The sequence below is a fragment of the Myotis yumanensis genome, unplaced genomic scaffold, assembly GCF_028538775.1.
Source record: "Myotis yumanensis isolate MYYU_CA2020_CCGP unplaced genomic scaffold, mMyoYum1.0.hap1 SCAF_10, whole genome shotgun sequence".
Classification (NCBI taxonomy): Eukaryota; Metazoa; Chordata; class Mammalia; order Chiroptera; family Vespertilionidae; genus Myotis; species Myotis yumanensis.
In genome coordinates, this window is record NW_027223761.1 from 1,392,803 (window position 1) to 1,412,408 (window position 19,606).

Sequence of the window (19,606 nt, forward strand, 5' to 3'; positions counted from 1 at the left end):
GGCTCCCATCTTGACCTGGGCCAGGATGGTCCCTGAAGAGGGTCACGGAAGTGGCCTCCTGACTGGCCCTGCGGGCCGCCCTCGCCGCTCCAGCCGGTTCCCAGGGGATCCTATGAGCCAATGCATGTCCTCGTGCCGGGACCCTCCAGCTCCCCAGAGCCACTGCCCTGCAGGGCGGCCCCCCGGGCCACTCCCCGCATTGGCCCAGCCACGCAGGCTCCTGCTGTCCGCCGGCCCCTGCCCGCACTCGCAGCCTCATCCCCTAACTGCGCCCCGGTGCACCCTGCTTATCGATCGCGGCGCGAATCCGTTGGTCCCACACGCGCGGGGCACGAGGCACAGCGGTCCCTGGGCTCTGGTGTGCACCGGGCGGGCCCGCGGCGGGGGGTGTCGTCCAGGCTCTGTCCGCGAGGGAACCGAGGGCGCAGAGCTGCTGGTCTCCGCGGCCGCTGGGGGCGGGGCCTCGCTCTCGGGGCGGGGGCGGGGCCTCGCTCTCGGGGGCGGGGCTCAGGCGGGGGCGGGGCCCAGGTGAGCGGACGGCCGCTCCCATTCGCCCTGGGCGGCGGGCGCGGGCCGGACTGCACCAGCTCCCGGTCGGGGGGGCGGCCCGGGACGGCCCAGCGGCGGGGGCGTGGACACCCCGAGACCCCCCCGACCCGTGTCTCCGGGCGTGCGTCCTCAACTACACCGTGTTTCCAGCGCCCCGAGGCCCGCGACCGCGAGGAGCGGCCTTCTCCTCCGCTCAGGCCTCTCCCGCGCTCCCTCGTCTGTGGTTCCCGCCAACGGGCGGGGCGGGAGGGACCCGGAAGCTGGCTCGTGCGCTTCCGGGTCGAGGGGCGCGCGGCGGCGGCGGCGGCGGCGGCGGCCGGGCCTAGTCGAGGCTCTCTGTCCGGTGGCGGCGAGCGCCCGGGAGCGGCCGGCGGGGAGCGAGGTTCCCGGGTACGTGCGGGGGCGGCGCCGGCCCCGGGGTCCCGGCCGCGTCCCGGCCGCGCGGCGGTTCCCGGGCGCCGCGCGCTTTGTCTGCGGCCTGCGGGGCGGAGCGAGGCCTGCGTCCCGGGCCGGCGGGCGGGCGGGCGGCGGCGGGGAGGCCTCGCGCCGGTGCTGGGGGGCCCCGCGGCCTGCGGGCGGGTTTCCGGGGTGGCCGCCTTCCTGTCCGGGCCGCGGGGAGCCCACCCGCCCCTTCCCGCGACTCCCCGCGACTCCCCGCCGCCGCCGTCCGGTTCGAGCGAGCCGTGACCCTCCGCCAGCGCGTTGCCAGCTCTCGGCCCACGTTGCTGCGTCGGCTGCGCCTGCGTCCGGGCGGCCGGTGGCGCCCCGGGGACGGCGTCCTCGTCCCGAAGTCGGGAGCAGGTGGGGCTCGCTCGGAGCCCCGAGGTGAAGGAGCCGGCAGTGCCCACCGCCCCCGGGGGTTCACACCCGCCTGTCTGTCCCGCGGCCGCAGGGTGACCTGCCCGGGGACCCGCAGAACCTGAGGCTCGGGTGAGGTTTGACTTGGGGTTCCGCACGTCGCCCCTCTCTCGGACCTACCCTTCTGGCCCATCCCCTGCACCGGGGAGCCCCTGTGTGGCCTCGGTGGCCGTCTTAGCTTTCTGGGGTTCAGGCCAGTGTACTTTCCGGTCTCCCAGCCGCCATGGCGGCCGGTGAATAAGAAGGGCCCACGAGTCCGGGCCGGGCACGGTTACCACCCACCGGAGACCGTCGGTTCCCTGGCGGTGGTCGGAATCGCCGGTGGTTGGGTCCCTGGATTTGAAGAGAGGGGGGAATGTCTTCCTGCTTTAATCCCCCCCCCCCCCCCCCCCCCCCCCCCCGCCCCGCTCCCCATGCCCCCAGAACTGGAGGCTGAGCAGGAGAACCACAGGATGCTGCCGGCACCCGACAGGCAGCCGGAACCGCGAGGGGCCTGGGCTTCCCGCAGAAGTGGCCTCTGGAACTTAGGGCAGAGTCCGCGCAGGCCTGCGGGAGCTGGGCTGCTGCTGGGGTCCCTGCCTGGTCTTGTACTTGGTGCAGGTGCAGGTGCAGGTGCTGGCTCCGGAAAGTACCTTTGGAGGCTACCCAGGTCCTTTCTCGGGGTGCAGCCAGCACGTACCGTTGTGTGATGATGCAGCCTCAGGGTCGGGGCTCCCCGGCCGGGGTGCAGGGGTGTGCGGAGGCCTTTGGAGGGACAGCTAGGCCCGCGGGACTTTGCCCCAGGGTGCCGCCCTCCTCGAGTTCAGGCGCATTCCCTGGCGTTGCTGGCAAGCCCCCTGTGCCAAATCCATCATGGCCTCCTTGTCCTCTGAGGCAGGCCCTGCCAGGCGGGCCTAGGTCCCAGCGCCCCAGGGGAGAAGCTGGGTGCTATCCCTGTGCTTCGCCGTGTGGCTGTGGAGCCTGGCCTCAGGGTGAGGATCTGCAGTGCTGCACCCCTGCCCTGAGCGCAGCCCTGGCACCTGTCAGTGCCGTGCTCCTGGGTGGGCCGTGGCCCTGTCACCTTTTGGTCTGTGGGCGCAGGACGGGCAGGGTCCTGCCGCCCTGCCCGGGCACCAAATCCTCCCTCGGTGGGGCCACCGGCTTACGGGGCAAACCGTCCACTAACCCTCTGAGGTTACTGTTTCCAGGTACAGCCGCGTGTGGCGGTTGACAGTTTCACCACATAAGCGCCTCCCTGTTGTCCCGGGTCTGGAGCCGGGTGTGGGAAGCCGGCTGCTGGGTGGGAATTGGCCCGGGCCCCATAGGGGGCTTGTTCCCTGGGACCATCAGTGTGGTGATAGCCCAACCCTCGCCTGCACTGGGGTCGAGCATGAGGGCCTTTGGCTCCTGGACGCTGCCGGCCCCCCCCCCCCCCCCCCCCTTCCTGCTTGGTGCTTCTGTCTCTGGAGAAGGGCAGGAGGCTGCTCGGCAGGAAGTGCGCTGAGTGGGGTCCTCTGAGGGTCACCTGATGAGAAGGAACCCTTATTTGGGGACCAGCGTTGGAGGCTCTGGGGTGGGGGGGGAGAGCGGGTCTTGCTGCACTTAGAGGCCGCTGTCTAGGTCTCTTGTCCGTGCAGAGATCCCACAGGTGTCCCCACTTGGAGATGAGGAGCCCAGGGGGTGGCCATGGTGGCGGAGGGCAGGGCCTCACGTTACTCTGCTCCCCGTGGCCCCGGGCTGCTCCAGGGCTGCTCTGGGCGAGCTAAAGCTCGCGGTTCCCATGGGGTCCGGAGCAGAGGCCTCGGGCAGCCTTGGCTGAGCGGATCTGCCCCGGGAGTGCCCCGCTTGCCACCTCGGCCTTTCGGGGGAGCCCCTGTCGAAAGCCCTGCTTTGCCTCAGCTCCTGACAAGCCCTTTCGTCTCAATACAGACCTGCAGCTGAGGCTAACTTGGGCTTGTTGCAGGTTGAGATGGGACTGCATGCAGCTCGGTAGCTAAGAATCTGTCTTTCCCTGTACCCACAGGTTGTGGCTGGGCTGCTGTGCGCATGCTCTCAGCTCGGCCTCCTGTCCTGCAGGTGGACGCATGTCACCAGGGGTGCGACGGCTAGAGTGGCTGCCATTCTCTGCAGCCTGGCCCAGCTGGGAATGACTGCACTCTCTCCTGCAGGCTGAACTCCCATGTCCAGCGATGGATGAGGACAGCCTGGACGAGCTGGTGGACCAGAGCCTGGGGCCAGATGTCCACCCGGGACTCAGCGCTGCCACCGTGGCCAGTGATGCTGGTGAGCCGCCGCCTCTCCTGCCGTGGCCGAGCGCGGGCCCGTGGCCGGCACCTCAGGAGAGGCCGGGTCCCCGCTCTGCACGACGCGGGTCCTCAGAGAGCCGAGAACCCACGCGGGCCCGTGGCTCAGCTGGAGCGTTGTCCCTACACCAAGGTTGCAGTGCCACCTCCCCTGGATGTTTCTCTCTCTCTCTCCTTCCTTCTCTCTTTAAAATGATAAACATGTTCTCGGGTGAGGATTAGAAAGACAAGCTGAGTTCCCTTTGGCTGTTGTCTGAATGATGTCTACGTGACTCTTTGTTTTTAAATTGCAGAAGTGGTACATTCTTTTGTCTTATTTTTATAATCTTTTAAAATAACCTTTATTGTTGAGAGTAGTACGGATGTCTTGTCTTATTTTTAATGTAAGCAATACAGATGTAAATGGAACAAAGGGATTTTGCTTTTCCTACTTCTGTCCGCACCAGCCCCACCTCCCCACCTGCCAGCAGCTGCTGTCCCCCTCCGTCCGCCCCCCCCCCACTATGCTTGCTGCACCCCTCTGTGCACCCGCCCTCCTGCCTCGGTTGTGACTCTGCCCCGGCCTGTGTTTTTCCTGTCTTGGTCTAGAAGAAAGCAGTGACAGTGACAGTGGCGGCTCTGAGGACACGGGCAGTGAGCTCAGCGACGGCACCGATGGAGAGGAGGAGGGGGACCTGGAGGATGGATCTGGTGAGCGCGCTGCCGTGGAGCGGCTTCCTGGGTCTCGCTGTGAGGGCAGCGGGTCCTAAAACGTCCCCAGTGACGTGGCTTGACCACACTGCCGCTGATGGGTGGGTGACGCGCTGGGGAGAAACTCCGTGCAGAGCGGGCCTGTGGGCAGGCCCCTGTGAGGTGTCCTCCATGCCCACGGGGCGACGGCGTACTTCGGTGTGACGCTGCCTTTCGGGTCGGTGACGCGGTTTGCTAGGCCTCTTCTCTGGTGAGGGCAGGGGATGGAAACGTGCCAGAGCACAGAGCGGCGGGAGCCGGGGCGGAGGTTTCCAGGGAGACCACCTTCCACGCCTCCCGGCAGAATGAGCAGAGAGCTCGGTGCCCCTTCCAGGCCCTGGGTCTCCGGTGGACGGAGCACGCCCTGGCCCAGGCTCCCAACCAGGTCCTGGCTTTTAGGGGCTCCCGCCTGTGCTCACTCTCATTGTTTTCTTTTAAGATTTTTATTGACTTTTTTTTTTAGCGAAAAAGGAAGGGAGGGAGAGAGTGAGAGAGAAATATTGATGTGAGATTATAACGTTGTTTGGCGGCTGCTTCCTGCCTTCCCCCTACCGGGGATCGAGGATCGAGCCCGCACCTGGGGCATGTGCCTTGACCGGGAATTGAACTAGCGACCTTTTGGTGCATGGGTCGACGCCCTCCTCCAGGGTCACCGCTTGTTGGCAGAAGTCAGGTCTCGTGCAGGGCTGCAGTCCGGTTTCTGGCTGGCTGTGGGGCACTGTCATCCGCTCCTGGCGCCCACCTTCGGCTGCCCAGCAGGAGTGCCTCGGACCTCTGCCGTCGGCAGGAGAACCGCGGTTGGAGGGCTCGCCTGACGCAGTCCCCCCGACCCGGGAACTGCTCTGCCACAGCAGCAGGGTCATGGGCAGTAGCGTGGTGGGCACCGGTGCTGCCACACGCAGAGGGAGGGACGGGTGGAGTCCAGGGACCGGGGAGGCGGCCACACCTCTGGTCTGTCCTCTGTCTGTGTGCACTCGGGGAGGACAGAAAACTAAACACGGTGACTGCGTGTTCGACCAGAGCATCCCCTTACGTCTCTGCGGGTGGCGCCCAGCCTCAGGCTCCAACCCGGGCGGCCTCGTGGTCCGCTTAGGACCGGTGCTCTCTGGCCCGAGGGGAGTGGGGCCGCTAAGGGCAGTGTTGTCTGAAGACAGATGGCTCTTTCCCACTTGCTCTGAGGAGGGGTTGGGAGTGTGGCCGCCGTCGGGGGCGCTGGCCTGGGCAGTTGACCTAGTCATGCCCGGCCCGTGGGGTCTGACTGCTCCGGGGCCGGGGCCGGGGCTGGGGCTGGGACTGCTGGAGCTGCCCGGCCGGTGCTGTGCCCCTCAGCTTGAGAGCGGCTTGAGGTGAGGCGGGGCTGCCGGCAGGCGATCTGTCCCTCGGTGCGGGGTGGGAGCCGGGTTTTCCCTGCGCGGCGGTAGCTCACGTGTGTCCCTCTTTCTCAAGGTTCCGAAGATTCCGAAGACGATGACGACGACGATGACGTGGACGTACTGGTGGCAGCAGACCCTCAGGGGAAGCTGGAGGCCAATGGCATCTGTCATTCTGACGACGAAGCGGAGAGCTGCCCCATTTGTCTCAACACTTTCAGGGACCAGGCTGTGGGGACCCCGGAGAGCTGCGCCCATTACTTCTGCCTGGACTGTATCCTGGAGTGGTCCAAGGTGAGGCGGCTGCTCTCGGGCCTCCTGTCTGTGAGGGCCCGGCCTGTGCCCGGCCTCGTGCTGGGTGCTCTGCTCTGCTGCCGGCGTGGGGCCTTGGGGCTGACTCACAGCCGGTCCTGGCTCCCGCCTGGCCGCTGGCTCTTGGGTTGTGGGGGACGCGCACTGCAGAGGCGGCAGGAGAGGAGCGTTCCCGGCAGGACAGGGACCGCAGGGGCCAGCGGGGCTCAGGTGCGCAGTGCCGTGTGCTGTGGGGGTCGCAGGTGCAGAGGGGCGGGGGCCGCAGGTGCCGAGTCCCGGGGGCCTGCAAGGAGAGGCCCAGAAGCCCTGCTCCTGTTCTTTCCACTCGATCGTGAGAATCTCACAGGCGTGGACTGTGCAGCGATGAGAAGGTGTGGCCGTGCTGACGCGTCCTCTGTCTTGCTCTCCTCCCGCTCCCACCCCACCCGTGACGCCACGCCAGCACGGGCATGGCCAGGGACTGTGGCTCAGCGGGGCTGCGGCTCAGCGGGCCTGCTGGATGCAGGGTGAACCACGGCTCACGGTGGGAGCGCATAGACGTCAGTCAGAGGAAGGGCCAGAGCGGCAGCTGAGAGCAAGCGGAGGGGGCTCCTCCCTGTGTGGGAGGTCTCTCGCGAGGGGCAGTGGCGCAGGTTCCCCAGAGCCTGGCGGCTGCGCGGTTCCCGGAGAGACGCCGGGGAGAGTCCCTCCTGGGCGTGGTGCTGTCGTCTGTGGTGGCTACGCTGGACTTCGTCCGGGAACGGCGCCCGGGCCGTGGAGCTTGGCAGGGCCAGGGGACGAGTACACAGTGGACACAGCGGCACCTCATGGGCAGAGAGGGGCTCTTCTGTAAGCGTGTGACGGCAGGCAGCTCACACGCAGGACCTGGCGGCCTCCTTGCCATCCGGGAGGTACAGCGGGGAGGCCCCTGATGAGGCTCCGGACGTCCCGGGAGGGACTCACAAGTAGACATTGAGCACAGGGGTCGGCGGGGTGCGCGGGACACCACTGCGCACACCGCAAGGCGACAGCCCTGCACAGCCCGGAGCCCGTGTGGGTGGGCGGAGCCCAGGGCTCCTCAGGCAGGTGTGGGTGTGACATGTCCTCCCACAGGGAGCGCACTGGGAGCCAGAGGACCAAGTGCGTCCGGCAGACACGTCCGAGGGTGTGCACAGCAGGGAGAGGGGCTGCAGGCTGCCTGTGGGAGGCTCGGGGGCAGCCCCGTCCTGTGCTGGCCAGAGGCGCCCAAACCCCAGGGGGCAGGGGGGCTGGTAGCTTGGGGGGGCTGCCCCAGGATATGGAGATTCACAGTGGTAAGTGCATTGCGCTGTACATGGTGTATCTAGTAAAGGCGTTTAATAGGACTCGTGGAAAACACTGTTAAGGCAAGAAGATCTTAGCAGTGTTTCTGAGGAGGGAGCCCTCTGCGTGTGCTGAGACGGGAGCAGCTCATGGAACATGGGCACAGGCTTGGAACAGAGAAGGGGCGCCCGTAGCCAGTCCCCTGTCCCCTGCGCACCTTCTCCCTCAGCTCCCTTCACGCCTGCGAGCGGCCGTGTGCACATGCCGGGCTCCCCTTCCTTCCTCTTCTTCGCGGCGGCGGCTCCTGCCTCACCGCTGTGGACCAGCAGCTTAGCTCCGCTGCACGCGGAGGCGGACTACCTGGCTTTCGGGTGAAGGCATGTTGCAGGCTCGGTGCGTGCTTTATTTCGAGTGGGACGTTACTAGTGAAAGGGGTCCGCAGGGTCCTGACACCGCTCCTGTTCCTCACAGAATGCCAATTCCTGTCCAGTCGATCGAACTCTATTTAAACGCATTTGTATTCGAGCCCAGTTTGGTGGCAAAGTCCTGAAGAAGGTGAGTGTCTGCGCTGTGGGAGCCCCCACCACTCTGTTCACTGCATGGTCCCTGTCTCGGGGGGAAGCTTTCCAAATTGCTTTCCTGAGATGAGTGCGTACTGGCCCACGCTTCTTAGAAACCCACCAGATTGCCGTTTGCAGCCATGATGGAAGCCCGTGGGGGAGGGTCTGGGGAGGGGCACTGCCGGGGAGGGGGGCCGTTCCCAGGCGCCCTCTTCTCCACAGCACTCACCTCCTACCTGCCCTTGGCCGAGCAGCCAGGCCTGGAGGAGGCGGTTCTCTTGGGAGCGGGACCAGGTTTCGGCTGGCTTTTCTGCTTTTCAGACCGAAAGGGCCTCCGCACCTCTGGTGTCAAGGACGAGCCGTAGAGGCTCCTAGAGGCGCCTTAAACCTGAACGCCAGGGACGGCTGCGCAGCTCTCGCAGCTGTAGACCCGCTTTTTGTTACAAAATGCACAGAACCGCAGGTGCCGGTGCGTGAGGTGCATATTTCTGCTGAGACCACACCCTTTCTGGCGCTCTGGGGTCGGTGCTGCAGGTGGCAGCCTGGGCCCCGAGCCGGGGCCTGGCCGCCTGGCCCTGGTGTGGGCAGTTTTCCTGCAGGCACCTCACTCCCTGGAGAGTCTGCCTCGGTGTGACGGGAGGTGTAGGGGGAGAGCCCACCAGACACGCGGCCTGCTTGTCACCCGCGGCTGCTGACACCTGCAGGGTTGTTGCTGGGGGGCTCGCAGGAGAGGCAGGGGCGTGTCCACAGACCTCCCACCAGACAGGGCTCGAATGATGGCAGCTGCGTTTCCACGTCTTTGCTCGATTATGTGACGTTTTCCGAGTGGTTAGTACCCGCTGCCTCAAGGTTGCTTTCCTGTTCTCGTGGTTGCCCGGGGCGTGGGGTGGGCTCCTCCAGCACCAGGGCCCTGCTGTCTCCACTGCGTGCTCCGTTTTTTCTTCTTGATAAACTACCTTAAAATGGTCCCAAAACATAAAAACCCCTGGATGCGTACTAGTTCCGAGCCTCTGGGTCGGTCTGCGGGGCACGGAGAGACCTTAAAAAGCTGAGGAGCTGCTCCGGGCCGACCGCAGACTCAGCCCTGCTGGGTAGACGGGTCGGCGCCACTTGCCATGTGAGCAGCCGGGCCTTCTGTCTCCAGGTCCCCGTGGAGAATGCCAGGGCCGGAGAGGAGGAGGACGACCCCACCTTCTGTGAGGTGTGTGGCCGCAGCGACCGGGAGGACCGCCTGCTGCTCTGCGATGGCTGTGATGCCGGGTGAGCGTGGGCCCGCCCCCTGGCCGTCCACAGCCAGCATTTCTCCCTGGAGCTGAGACGCGAGGCCCGGGCCCTGACGCCCAGGGAGGCGCCTTAGCACCTCGGGCCACGCTGTGGTCGGGGGCACGTCTGCGCACCTGCTCTCCGGTGCCGGGTGCGGCCGGGCCCGGGTCTGATTGGCCCTGCACTCCTGTAGGTACCACATGGAGTGTTTGGACCCCCCTCTCCAGGAGGTGCCCGTGGACGAGTGGTTCTGTCCGGGATGTGCCAGCCCCGGAGCTGCCACCTCTCCTGCAGGTAGTGCCGCCGCCTCAGTGTCCACGCGGCCCAGAGCAGGGCAGTCAGGCCCGTCGAGCTGGGTGGGCTCTCGGGAGCTGGGCCCAGGCTTCGGCACTGCCGGTCTGGAGGGCCAGCTGCACAGCGGCCCAGCATCTCCGTTCCTCCCAGATGCGGATCCCGTGACCGAGGAGGAGGTCTCTCTGCTCTTGGTCGATGTGGTGCCGACCGCCAGCCGGCTGCGGCCTCGTGAGGGGCGGACCCGGGCCATCGCCAGGACACGGCAGAGCGAGCGTGTTCGAGCCACTGTGAACCGGAACCGCATGTCCACTGCCCGGAGCATCCAGGTGGGTCTGGGCGGCCGTCCAGCTTCAGGGCTTCCTGTGGGAGCATTGCTGGGTGGGGAGGGGGTGAGGAGCTGGGGCACTTGGGTCTAGTGCTTTCATCAAACACCACTGCCACCACCGGCTCCCAGGGAGGACACCTGCAGTCCATCCCGGCCCGTGTCCTGGGAGTGTGACTCTTCTGCTCCATTTGCTCCTGAGCCTGCCTGGCCCTCCTCATCCTCCGCCCTCGCCCTGAGCCTGCTGCCTGGGAGGCCTCCCCCCTCCCTGGGCCGGTCCCCCCTGGGTCCCTGCCAGCAGGAAGCATCTGCGGTTTGTGGAATCGAGAGGGTGATGCCAGCTGGTGGGGTGGGCCTAGGCTGTGTGTCCCCCCACGGTGGCCTGGCCGGGCCTCCCTGGGAGGGTGTGGATGAGCCTCCTGCCCACCAACCCCACCTGCGTGCAGCATGTCCCGAGGTACCTGATGTCCTCTCTGCTTGACGAGACCATCGAAGCCGTTGCCTCTGGCCTGAGCACAGCCGTGTATCAGCGCCCCACGACGCCGCGGGCCCCCGCCAAGCGGAGGAGGAAAGCAAGTAAGCCAGGCGTGGGCTGGTGCCATCCCTGACAGGTTCCCTGGGAGCTGCAGGCCCCACGGGAGCGCTCCTGCCAGGCCGGTGTGGGTCCCTCCCCCTCAGTGAGCGCAGGGCAGTGAGTGACTGAAGAGTCGGTGCCATTCCCCACCGTGGGCACCGTGGTAGCCGCTGCTCTGGGACAGGCCTGGCATGTGAGGCCTCTCCGTGGAGCGAGCTGTGGGCATTGTGGCCCTTTTAGTGGGCAGCTGGGAGACGGTCCTTGGTCACACCGATTCTCGAGTTAAAATTCAGCATCGTGGGCTCTTGTGTCGCACGTGTGTGTGTGTGTGTGTGTGTGTGTGTGTGTCTTTTTTGTGATGTCGTAAACCCGGTCACACTCCTGACGTGTGTTTCTCACTTGCTTCGCCCCCCTGCTCGGAGGACAGTCTCTGAGTGGACGCTCCGTAGCTGCCCTCGTCCCTGCGAGCGTCCAGCTGGGACGGGGCGTCGCCTGGTGAGGTGGCAGGCGGCTCTGTGTGGTTACGCCTCCGTTGCTGTATTTCGCTTGAGGTTTTGTTTGTTTGTTTGTTTGCTAAAGAAGTTCTGGCAGGTGTAGGTCAAACCCGCTGCAGAAAGGGGCCCGGAGCCCCCTCCGTCGTCCTCCCGGCTCAGCCCTGGCCTCCCTCGGCACCCGGCACTCTCCCGCCCCTCCTCGCGGCGTCGCCCTCTGCTCTGTGAGTGCGGGCGGTGCGCCCAGCAGAGGGAGGCTTTTCCTGTCAGTCCACCCACAGCGCTGTGTTGTGCCGAGAGAACGAGCAGGGGTGCCCCCCCACCCACGAGCAGCGTCCGTGCGGAGTCTGATTGTGTCACAAAGGCCACGGGGTTGTGAAGTGTCGTCTGAGCGAGCCCACAGCCAGGGCAGGGCTGCTGCTGTGCGGAGAGTGTCCGTGCCCCGTGTGCATGTCCCCTGTCCCCTGTCCTGGTTCTGGTCCGCACTGCCGGCCGCGCCGAGCCTGTTCCTGCCCGTGGGCCGGGTAGTTGGGCCCGGGTTCCCGCGCTCGTGGCTGGTCTGCTGATCTGTGTGCCCGCTGCGGGGGGTGGGGGGGTGGGGGGTGGGGGGCGTCTCTGTCAGAGTTCGGGGCCGTGGACACGCTGGGGCCGTGTGGGGGCTCAGCTGAACAGCTTGAGGGTCCCCCCCCCCCCCCGTGGCCGGGCCTCGGTGTGCAGACCTCAGCCCCACGGCGTCACTCAGCAGCCCCGGGGTCACAGGATTCCGCACCATTGTGAGCTCACAGGGGCAGCTGGGGTGCGTGGGGTGTAGCCTCGGGCGCCCAGGGTCGGTCCCGCCGTCTTCCTGGCGCCCTTGCTTCCCTGCCGAGGCTCCCGTGCCTCTCGGCTGCCGGGGGGCCCTCCTCCCACTGAGCAGCCCTGGCAGCTCCAAGGCGCAGGTCAGGCCTGAACGCAGGCTCACAGGGCGGGGCGGGTGGTGTCCGGGGAGTGGCCTGTGTTCTCGCCTCTGGTCAGACCCAGGGGTGCAGAGCCAGGTCCCTCGCCGCTGGTCGCTGTCGGGTTTGTTCTTCTGATGTAACTGGGACGTGGGCGCCGGTTCTCCAAGCCCGGGCCTTGCTGTGCACGGCCGCCCGCCCGCCCTCCGTGGCGGCAGGGCCTCTAAACTGCAGTTGATTTTCCCGTTGAAGACTCCAAGCGCGAACGTGGTGGTTCCCCTGCGGAGCCCTGGTGGGTGCACCCTTCGTGGACGCCACGGGCATGCGCCGCGGGGAGCACAGACCCGCGGTGTCCTCTTTGCAGGAAGACGGAGGAAAGTGCTGGGAAGGAAGAAAACCCAGCCCAGACCGGCCGTGAGGAGCAGGAGCTCGGGGACAAGGTCCAAGAGACGCCAGGGCCGCGGGAAGAAGAGGAAAGGACAAAAGCTGAAGGTAGGCCTGCCAGGTCCTCTGCGAGGGCGTGGTGTCCTGGAACGGCCTCCTGCTGGGAGCCATGCTGGTGGCCGCACGTCTCTGCAGCACGGAGTGCAGACGGGCGGGCGTCCTGCGGGTGGGCCAGGACACAGGCAGAGCTGCTGGCGATCCCTGGTTTTAGGGGCCGCTGGGGCGGCTTCGAGGGCAGCGCCCACAGGGGTCCAGCGGGCAGGCTGTCTTGTCCTGGCGGAGCCCCAGGTCCACTCTCATTGGCCTGGGACCTGCAGAGGCCTGGTGGTGGGCGTAGGGATGGTGTGGGGCCGGCCGCTCTGGTCTGGCGTGGGCTCAGCCGCTGCTGGTGTGGCCAGCTCGCACCAGATCCACTGGTCTCACGGCGGCTCTTTCCCTTCAAGGCCGCTCAGAGCGAAGTCACAGCTCGTGGGCGCATCGCGCGGGCGCTGGGCCTCCGGAGGCCGACCCACGGGGCCTGCATCCCGTCCGTGCTCCGGCCCGCGGACCCCTCCCTGGGGCTGATGCGTGCGGACATCGGGGCTGCCTCTCTCTCTGTCTTCGGAGACCCCTATGAGCTGGACCCTTTCGACAGGTGACTGCAGGGGGGCAGTGCCACAGGCACCTCTGCAGAGTTGGGGAGCAGGCTGCCACCTCCCTTCCCCCAAGTGTTGTGACGGTGGGCACGCCACCCTGTGGGCCAGGGTGAGCCTCCGGTTGCCGTTGGGAAGGCGAGGGAGCTGCCTCCTGCCTCAGGCATTGCATGCTCGTCCAGGCCCAGGAAAGTGCCGTGTGGGCAGCACCAGGCCGTCCTGCTGGGCACTGGGGCAGGGGCTGGAGGGGCCCGTGGGCCTCGGGCATGGGTCACCGTTTCCTCGTTGGTGTCCTTCCTCCAGCAGCGAAGAGCCGTCTGCCAGCCCTGCTTCCCCTCTGAGTGCCAAGAGGAGGGTCCTCTCCCGCTCGGCCCTGCGGTCTCACCAGCCCGTGGCCAGGCCCGTCTCCATGGGGCTCTCCAGGTGGGTCTGAGGGCAAAGAGCAGCGGTTCCGGCGTGGCAGCCATGCTGGCTGGTCTCTAGCCCCCGACTCCCCTTGGCTTCTTGATGGGGAACAGGGGCACGAGGCCATGGGCAGGCCCATCAGCAGGGGTGCTGGGTGCTGGATAGGGAGCCGTCAGCGGGGGTGCTGGGTGCTGGATGGGGATCCGTCAGCGGGGGTGCTGGGTGCTGGGTGGGGAGCCGTCAGCGGGGGTGCTGGGTGCTGGGTGGGGAGCCGTCAGCGGGGGTGCTGGGTGCTGGATGGGGATCCATCAGCGGGGGTGCTGGGTGCTGGGTGGGGATCTGTCAGCGGGGGTGCTGGGTGCTGGGTGGGGATCCGTCAGCAGGGGTGCTGGGTGGGGATCCGTCAGCGGGGGTGCTGGGTGCTGGATAGGGAGCCATCAGCGGGGGTGCTGGGTGCTGGGTGGGGAGCCATCAGCGGGGGTGCTGGGTGCTGGATGGGGATCCGTCAGCGGGGGTGCTGGGTGCTGGGTGGGGATCTGTCAGCGGGGGTGCTGGGTGGGGGTCAGGCTGCTGGGCTACGCCTTGGGCCGGGCCTTTTCTCATTGGAGCTTTTGGGGGAAAAGAAGAAACTGAACCCCCATGACGGCAGAGCTGCTCCACTGTGCTCTGGCTTGTGGTGCACCCACTGATTTCATCCCGCCCCGTTTTCAGGGGAGCTGCCGGGTGGGTCTCCTGTGGGGGTCCTGGCGGACGGCCTCCTCTCAGCCCCACTCCCAGGGCCTGGGGGCGGGGCAGGGCCTGAGGGCAGCGGTGGCAGGGCCTGGTCTGCACCTGCAGGAGGAGCATTCCTGCTGCGGCGCCCGAGCCGGACGTGGACGTGGCCCCTGTCCCCGACCTGCTGGGCAGCATCCTGTCGGGCCAGAGCCTCCTCATGATGGACAGCTCCGACATCACCATCCACCGCGACGGCTCGCTCAGCGCCAAGCGGGCAGGTAAGCCGCCTCTGAGCGGAAGTGGAGACACGCTCTGGGTGGGTTGGGTGCGCGTGGAGGGCGGGGTGCGTTTTCCACGCACAGAAGACGTAAAGGAGGGGCAGCGTCCTCCTGTTTTTCCCTCATGTTCTGAACGGTGGTGACGGAGCCGCAGGCCCAGGGCCGCCCGTGGCCTGTGTCCTCCCAGCCCTGGAGCCCGCACGGAGCCCTCCGCTGACCTGGGTCTAGCCCAGTGATGGCGAACCTTCTGAGCTCGGCATGTCAGCGTTTTGAAAAACCCTAACTTAACTCTGGTGCCGTGTCACACATAGAAATTTTTTGATATTTGCAACCATAGTAAAACAAAGACATATTTTTGATATTTATTTTATATATTTAAATGCCATTTAACAAAGAAAAATCAACCAAAAAAATGAGTTTGCGTGTCACCTCCGACACGCGTGTCATAGGTTTGCCATCACTGGCCTAGCAGGTCTTGGGGGCGGGGTCCAGTGTGGGGACTGGGCAGCCAGTGATGGCAGCGCTGCGGAGGCGGGCAGCCCTCCCTCCTACCTCCTGCCAAAGGTCTGTCACCGGCTTCGGCGGGTCCTGAACCCAAATACCACAAGGGGAGGCAGAAGGGAAGCCCCACAGCAAAGCCTCCAGCTGCCCAGGGCGCCCCGGCGGTCCCTACGCCCCCTACAGGCTGTGCCCCCACCAGCAACAAGTAGGAGGAACTTGAAATGCACAGCTAGACAGCGTGTGATAAAGGCTAAGCAAGTCATGGAGCCTGGAAAGGAGGGAGGGCACCTGATGGCCGTCTGCCTTTTTGTCTTTTAGCACCTGTTTCTTTTCAGCGACACTCAGTCGGTCTGTCCCGAGGGGGAGACGGCCCGCAGCCCCCAGCACCAAGCGCAGGGCTCCTGGGAAGCCTGGGGTCGCGCAGTCAAGGCAGGTCCACCCCCTCCCACGTCCCTGCGCTCACGTCGGGGGCTGCGGCGAGACTGGACTCCTCAGCGACCCCTCGGTCAGGTCAGGCCCAGAGCCTGTCGAATGTGAACAGTCCCGGCTTCAAACGACGGGAGGACCCACAAGTTAGAGGCGTCAGTGAGCACGCTGGGCCTCTTGGACTCACATCTAAGATCTCAAACGGCGGCCCTGATGTGCCAGCTGCGAGTGCAGGGCCAGGCCAGGCCCCGGGGCCCGCGCCGCGGAGAGCGGACATCTCCCAGCTCCCCAGGATACCAAAGATGAGAAGGGACAGCGGCAGTGGGTGGGCGGACACAGCCCCCGCCCCCGCCCCCGCGGGCGGGCAGCGAGTGGAGATCCCCAGCTCCTGCATCAGCCGGCTGACAGGCAGGGAGGGCCCGGGGCAGCCTGGCCTCGGGGCCCGGGCGGAGGGCTCGCCGCACGGCAGGGGCCCCCAGGAGCCCAGCGTGCACTCAAGGGGCGGCGGTGCTCAGTCCCCTGCCCCGCTGGGACCCTCGAGGGGGAAGGGCAGCAGCTCAACCTTCGAGAGCTTCCGGATCAATATTCCCGGGAACACGGCGCATTCCAGCAGACTCTCCAGCCCCGGCTTCTGCCACACATTCCAGCCTGTGGACGATAAGGCGCAGAGGAAAGAGAACCCCGCCCCCCTTTTCTCCCTCAGGAAGACGAAGCAGCTCAAGAGCGAGATCTATGACCCGTTCAACCCCACGGGCTCCGACTCCAGCTCTGCAGGCAGCAGCCCCGAGCGCCTGGGCCCCGGCCTCCTGCCCTCGGAGATCACCCGCACCATCTCCATCGGCAGCCCCAAGGCCCCGCCCTCGCAGACCGTGCGGTGTGTCACCTCCTACACGGTGAAAACAGTCTTTGGGACGGAGCCCGAGCCCTCTCGGGGGCCGCCCTCCAGCCTGCTTCAGCTCCGGGGCGAGGAGCCCGCCGGGGGCCCAGACTCAGCCCCCCGGGCACGAAGGCCATCCCCACTGGAGCCCTGGGAGGACGAGGACCGGCCGCCTCGCACCACCTTCTTCGGCTCTGAGGAGCGGATGGTGACCTGCGTGACGGTGGTGGAGCCGGACACTCTGCCGACCACCACCCACAGAATCGTGGAGCTTCGGTCTCCGTCCCGCTCCCCGTCCAGCTCCCGCGGCAGAGAGACCGACCAGAGGAAGCAGGCCTCCGCCCCGGGGCACAGGCAGACCCGCTCCCGCACCCACTCCGGCTCCCGCTCCGGGGACAGGAGCTCCAGGTCGTTGTCACCTCTGGTGGGTGAGGACCAGGCCAAGAGGCCCCCGGCCAAGGCCAGGGCTCGGAAGTCTTCCAGTGACCGCTCCAGCAGCCACGAGCGGGCCAAGCGGAGGAAGGCCAAGGACAAGAGCCGGGACAGGAAGAGGGACTCGTGGGGCCGAGGCCGTCGGAGGTCCCGCTCCCACTCCCGCTCCGGCAGCCCTGGGAGCTCCTCACACGAGCACCGCGAGAGCAGGAGGAAGAAGAAGAGACGGTCCAGGTCTCAGGGGAGGGGGTGCTCTCCCCCCAGCAGCCTGGAGAGGGCCCGGAGGCCCCGCCGTCCTAGGGAGAGGAGCCGAGAGTGGCCCCGAGACAGGCGGGGCTCCCGTGAGAGGAGGCGGTACAGGTCCAGGTCCCCCAGCCTGGAGCACAGGTCCCGAGAGCACCGGCGGCCTCGTTCCCATGAGAAGCGGTCTCGGCCTCGCTCCCGCTCCCGCTCCCCGGAGAGGAAGTTGCCCGTGAAGGAGGCTTCCCCGGCTCCCACTCCCCAGGAGGAGCCGAGGCCGGGCAGGGAGAACACGGTGGGGCTGCAGGCCTCAGCAGGAGCTGAAGCCTGGCCAGAAGGGGCTGAGGCCGACCAGGCCCCCCCGAAGGCTCCCCCTGCCCCAGAGGTGCCGGCCGAATGTGCCCCCGAGGACCTGGACTACGTGGACTCGGTCGAGGCGGGGCACGTCTTTGACGACTTTTCCAGTGAAGGCATCTTCACGCAGCTCGACGACATGAGCTCCCCGCCCTCCCCAGAGAGCACAGACTCCTCCTCGCCTGAGCGCGGGGTCCCACCCACCCCCGCTGCACCCCTGGCCGGCCAGCAGCAGGACCACAGCCTGGCGGCCATCAGAAGGGAGGTGTCGCTGATCCACAGTGAGGACACCGAGCAGCCCCCGCCCTGGACAAAGGGTCCCCAGGAGCAGGCCTCGTTCCAGCAGGACCAGGCCCAGGCTGCAGTGCCGGCTGCCCTGGGAGGCCCGGCCGGGGGCGGGGCGCTGCTGGGGAAGGAGGAAGGCCTCTGCCTGACCACCGTGCTTCGGGCGAAGGCCCCCGTGAAGAGGGTCACCTGGAACCTGCAGGAGGCGGCGGGTGGCGCTCTGGCTGAGGACCGAGGCCTGCGTGAGTAGGGGCTCCTGTGGCCTCACAGGTGGGCCGGGGCAGCACAGGGGGCACAGAGCGGGCACCGTGGGCATCTTCTCCCCGGTGGCTCCTGGGCCTCCGGGGTCACTCTGGTAGGGAGGTGGCTGCATCCAGCCTGTGTCCTTGGTGCTGGGATGCTCCTCTGGAGTTTTGCAGCGGGAGGTAGCCTTCTGTCCTGGGTGGTCACAGAACACCCACCTCCCCGTGTTGGCCCTCAGGGACCCCACTGCACAGGCCCCAGCAGCCGCAGGAAGAGGCGTGGGAACCTGGAGATGGAGGCCTTGTGGTGGACTCCCAGCAGGCACCCTGCCCCGAGCCCCCTCCTGCTTACACGCTTCCAGAGCCTGGCTTTCCCACTGCAGACCCCGCCCAGGTGGGTGTCAAGGCTGCGGGGGGAGGTGACCTTGCCCGTGGGCCACGGGGGCTGCGCCTGGCCAGGGTGCTGCCAGCATCGAAGCTGTGCTCAGCAGACTGTTCTTGCCCAGGTTTATGGCCCCAGCCTGCCTCCCGCCCTGGCTCTGCCCTCAAGTGTCCCGCCCTACGCACCGGTCAGCCAGCCCACGGTGCAGTTCATCCTGCAGGGGAGCCTCCCGCTGGCGGGCTGCGGGGCGGCACCCAGCCTGGCCCCAGTGCCCACCGTCCTGACCACAGCCTCTGAGCCGGCTGGCCACGCTGCCGCCACCAACAACTCCGAGGAGAGGACGGCCACTCCCCGGCCAGCCACAGAGAAAGCCAAGAATGAGGAGGTGAGACCCCTCTCCATCCTCCTGGGACGGGCAGGACAGCGGGAAGCGCTGGGCTCCCCCAAGGGCCCTGCAGGCCTGGGCACGGCACTCACCCTGCGCTCGCCCCTAGTACCTGAAGAAGCTGCACATGCAGGAGCGGGCGGTGGAGGAGGTGAAGCTGGCCATCAAGCCCTTCTACCAGAAGCGCGAGGTGACGAAGGAGGAGTACAAGGACATCCTCCGCAAGGCCGTGCAGAAGGTGGGCGCTGGCGGGCTGCCGTTCGCTGGCACGGCCTCGGGTCTGAGTGGAGGGAGGTGCTCTGGCCCTGGCACCACGAGGGCGCTTGGGAGGAACAAGTGGTGCTAGGGCAGCGGCCTCCTCGCTTGTTAAACAGGCTCAGTCACAGCGACACCCTGTGGGCTCCTGGCCATCATGGTGGGACCCTCAGTGGCCCTGGGAGGTGGGTACAGCGGGCCCCCAGGGCCCAGTCCTGGCAACCACTGAACATGTCTGGCTGTGAAAGGACCTCTGGGTAATTGTGCCTCCCCCTCCCCCAGATCTGCCACAGCAAGAGCGGGGAGATCAACCCTGTGAAGGTGGGCAACCTGGTGAAGGCCTACGTGGACAAGTACCGGCACATGCGCCGGCACCGCAGGCCCGAGGCTGGAGAGGAGCCCGCGGCCGAGGGCTGAGGCTCGCTGGCCCCGCGTGCTGTTGGGAGTGACGGCAGCAGAAAGCTCTGGGGACCCCAGCACTGTGTCCAGGTTCCTGAGATCACTTGTGGTCTGTGCCCGCCCTGCGCAGTTTAAACTGGACGTTACGTGTACATTGTAGATACACCTTCATTGTGTTCTAATTTATCAGAAACGGATTCTCTTTAGAAACTTCTCGTTGACTCAGTACTTGAAAGGGGAACCCTTGACTGAAGCGCGGACCTTGGACAGGAGGGGCTGCCTGTCTCTAATTTAGGGAACCCCCGCTTTCTTAGCTGGTAATGTAATACAAATATGGCTCAAGTGTTCATCCAACTCCGAGGCCTCTCAGAGGGCAGCGTGGCGGACTTAGGGGCTGGGCTGGGCCTTGGGTACAGCACAGGGCGGCTATTGGCCACTAAGGAAGCCCAGGTGCCACACTCCCTGCTGTGCCCAGGGAGCGTAACGGCCTCTATAACGCTAAGTGTGCGCGAGAGGGTCTTCATTGTGCCTGTGG

At 66.7% G+C, this 19,606-nt stretch overlaps 1 protein-coding gene across 4 annotated transcripts; it reads left to right on the forward strand.

Moving 5' to 3' along the window:
- Positions 1–825: 825 nt before the first annotated feature.
- PHRF1 (PHD and ring finger domains 1) lies at positions 826–19,281 on the forward strand. 4 transcript variants are annotated; one of them, XM_070427140.1, is made up of 18 exons: positions 826–939; positions 3,555–3,669; positions 4,278–4,379; positions 5,865–6,082; positions 7,853–7,936; positions 9,086–9,201; positions 9,398–9,498; positions 9,649–9,824; positions 10,267–10,396; positions 12,185–12,312; positions 12,708–12,898; positions 13,200–13,319; positions 14,139–14,293; positions 15,113–17,650; positions 17,890–18,044; positions 18,157–18,417; positions 18,527–18,655; positions 18,955–19,281. In XM_070427140.1, the coding sequence occupies exons 2-18, from the start codon at positions 3,576–3,578 to the stop codon at positions 19,087–19,089; spliced, it is 4,833 nt and encodes a 1,610-aa protein (XP_070283241.1). In that variant the 5' UTR covers positions 826–939; positions 3,555–3,575; the 3' UTR covers positions 19,090–19,281. The 4 variants fall into 4 exon arrangements, with proteins under 4 accessions (XP_070283241.1, XP_070283243.1, XP_070283242.1 ...); XM_070427142.1 differs by having other exon boundaries at positions 13,203–13,319; XM_070427141.1 differs by having other exon boundaries at positions 4,281–4,379.
- The last annotated feature ends 325 nt before the right edge of the window (positions 19,282–19,606 follow it).

Coding starts and splice junctions, on each gene's coding strand:
- PHRF1 (XM_070427140.1), top strand. CDS start 3,576: ATGGATGAGGACAGCCTGGACGAGCTGGTGGACCAGAGCCTGGGGCCA. Junction 9,202..9,397: donor TGCGATGGCTGTGATGCCGG/GTGAGCGTGGGC, acceptor GCACTCCTGTAG/GTACCACATGGAGTGTTTGG. Junction 12,313..12,707: donor GGAAAGGACAAAAGCTGAAG/GTAGGCCTGCCA, acceptor TTTCCCTTCAAG/GCCGCTCAGAGCGAAGTCAC.